The sequence below is a fragment of the Solanum tuberosum genome, unplaced genomic scaffold (genome assembly GCF_000226075.1).
Source record: "Solanum tuberosum cultivar DM 1-3 516 R44 unplaced genomic scaffold, SolTub_3.0 scf00063, whole genome shotgun sequence".
Lineage (NCBI taxonomy): Eukaryota > Viridiplantae > Streptophyta > Magnoliopsida > Solanales > Solanaceae > Solanum > Solanum tuberosum.
Window position 1 is genome coordinate 496818 of NW_006238988.1, and position 1791 is coordinate 498608.

At 31.6% G+C, this 1791-nt stretch overlaps 1 protein-coding gene across 1 annotated transcript; it reads left to right on the top strand.

Annotated features, from left to right (window-relative positions):
* Positions 1–714: 714 nt before the first annotated feature.
* Positions 715–1559, top strand: LOC102604828 (putative uncharacterized protein DDB_G0289009). Its single transcript, XM_006345183.2, has 2 exons — positions 715–1048; positions 1228–1559. The coding sequence occupies exons 1-2, from the start codon at positions 715–717 to the stop codon at positions 1557–1559; spliced, it is 666 nt and encodes a 221-aa protein (XP_006345245.2).
* Positions 1560–1791: the final 232 nt, after the last annotated feature.

Below are 1791 nucleotides of genomic sequence, written 5' to 3' on the forward strand. Positions count from 1 at the left end.
TATGGATTCAGGTTGTGGCGGATCTTCAAATTTTATGGATTCAATATTTAAGGTTCTTACCGTTGAACATGTTATATTTTTTAAAGTTATGAATTCATATTTAGTATTTATTGAAATTTTAGTAGATCTATCTTTCGACGTAAGTTTATGTTGCGCATCAAAAGTGTTGAATTCATATAAACCCGATACTGATATATTAGATTTACCCTTGAATTTCACTGAACCCATAGCGAAAAAAGCGGCATTTGCCTTTGACTTTCACAAGTTTTTTGGTCTAGTGTAAATTACATGCACACAATAAAGTATAATAGAAAAAGTTAATATTTTTTAACTATAATCATATGATATTCGAAATTCACTAATCTAACTAATTTAAACTCATGATATGATATTCAAAACTGACTGATTCGACTAATTCAGATCGTATGATATTCAAAACTTATTGATCCAACTAATTCAGACTCATATAATATTCAAAACTGACTAATTTAGACTCGGGGTCCACTTAAAATAAGTTAAAAACCCCACATAGGCAATTCAATGTTGTCCCAAAGTCTTTTAACTTCCTTTATATATGAACCTTCCTCCTCCTTTCTCCTAAACACCAACTCTCTTTCATATTCAATTTTAAAAAAATACAAAACCTCTTTCTATCTTCTCATAGTCATGACCAAAGGAGGCAAGCTCACAAAAATCAAATCAGTCTTGAAAAAAATGCAATCTTTCAAAATTGGTCGTGTCAATAGCATCAACAACACAAACATGTTGGAAAACAATGCATATAATTCATTCGAAGACGACAACAACAACAACAACAACAATAATTTACACCCCGTCTACGTTGGAAAATCGAGACGTAGGTACCTAGTTACCTCCGATGTTATCGATCACCCTCTTTTTCGAGAACTTATCGAAAGGAGGACAAGTGATTCGGAGGAATATGTTAGTGTTGGATGTGAAGTTGTTTTATTTGAACATTTGCTATGGATGCTTCAAAATGCTGATCCACAACCCGAGTCGATGGATGAACTTGTCGAGTTTTATTCATGTTGATTGATTCAGAATGAACGTCATCTTATTAATATATATATGCATACATTTTGAATTTTTTTAATTTTTTTTTCTTGCATATGTATAAGTAGTTCTGAATGATCAAAAGCAATCAGTTCAGTTGAATCTCCTGAATTCACCAAGTAGTTAGTGAGTTTTTTTTTTTTTTTTTATTAGATTTGAAAATTGGTCGTGTCAATAGCATCAACAACACAAACATGTTGGAAAACAATGCATATAATTCATTCGAAGACGACAACAACAACAACAACAACAATAATTTACACCCCGTCTACGTTGGAAAATCGAGACGTAGGTACCTAGTTACCTCCGATGTTATCGATCACCCTCTTTTTCGAGAACTTATCGAAAGGAGGACAAGTGATTCGGAGGAATATGTTAGTGTTGGATGTGAAGTTGTTTTATTTGAACATTTGCTATGGATGCTTCAAAATGCTGATCCACAACCCGAGTCGATGGATGAACTTGTCGAGTTTTATTCATGTTGATTGATTCAGAATGAACGTCATCTTATTAATATATATATGCATACATTTTGAATTTTTTTAATTTTTTTTTCTTGCATATGTATAAGTAGTTCTGAATGATCAAAAGCAATCAGTTCAGTTGAATCTCCTGAATTCACCAAGTAGTTAGTGAGTTTTTTTTTTTTTTTTGTTATTAGATTTGTTAATTTGATTTTGATTAATTAACATGAATGTTAAAATGGATGTTCTCACA

Excerpts from the sequence above, each read along its gene's own strand:
- LOC102604828 (XM_006345183.2), top strand. The coding sequence starts at position 715 with ATGCAATCTTTCAAAATTGGTCGTGTCAATAGCATCAACAACACAAAC. Across the intron at positions 1,049-1,227 it reads ACTTGTCGAGTTTTATTCAT|ATTTGAAAATTGGTCGTGTC; the intron begins GTTGATTGATTC and ends TTTTTTTATTAG.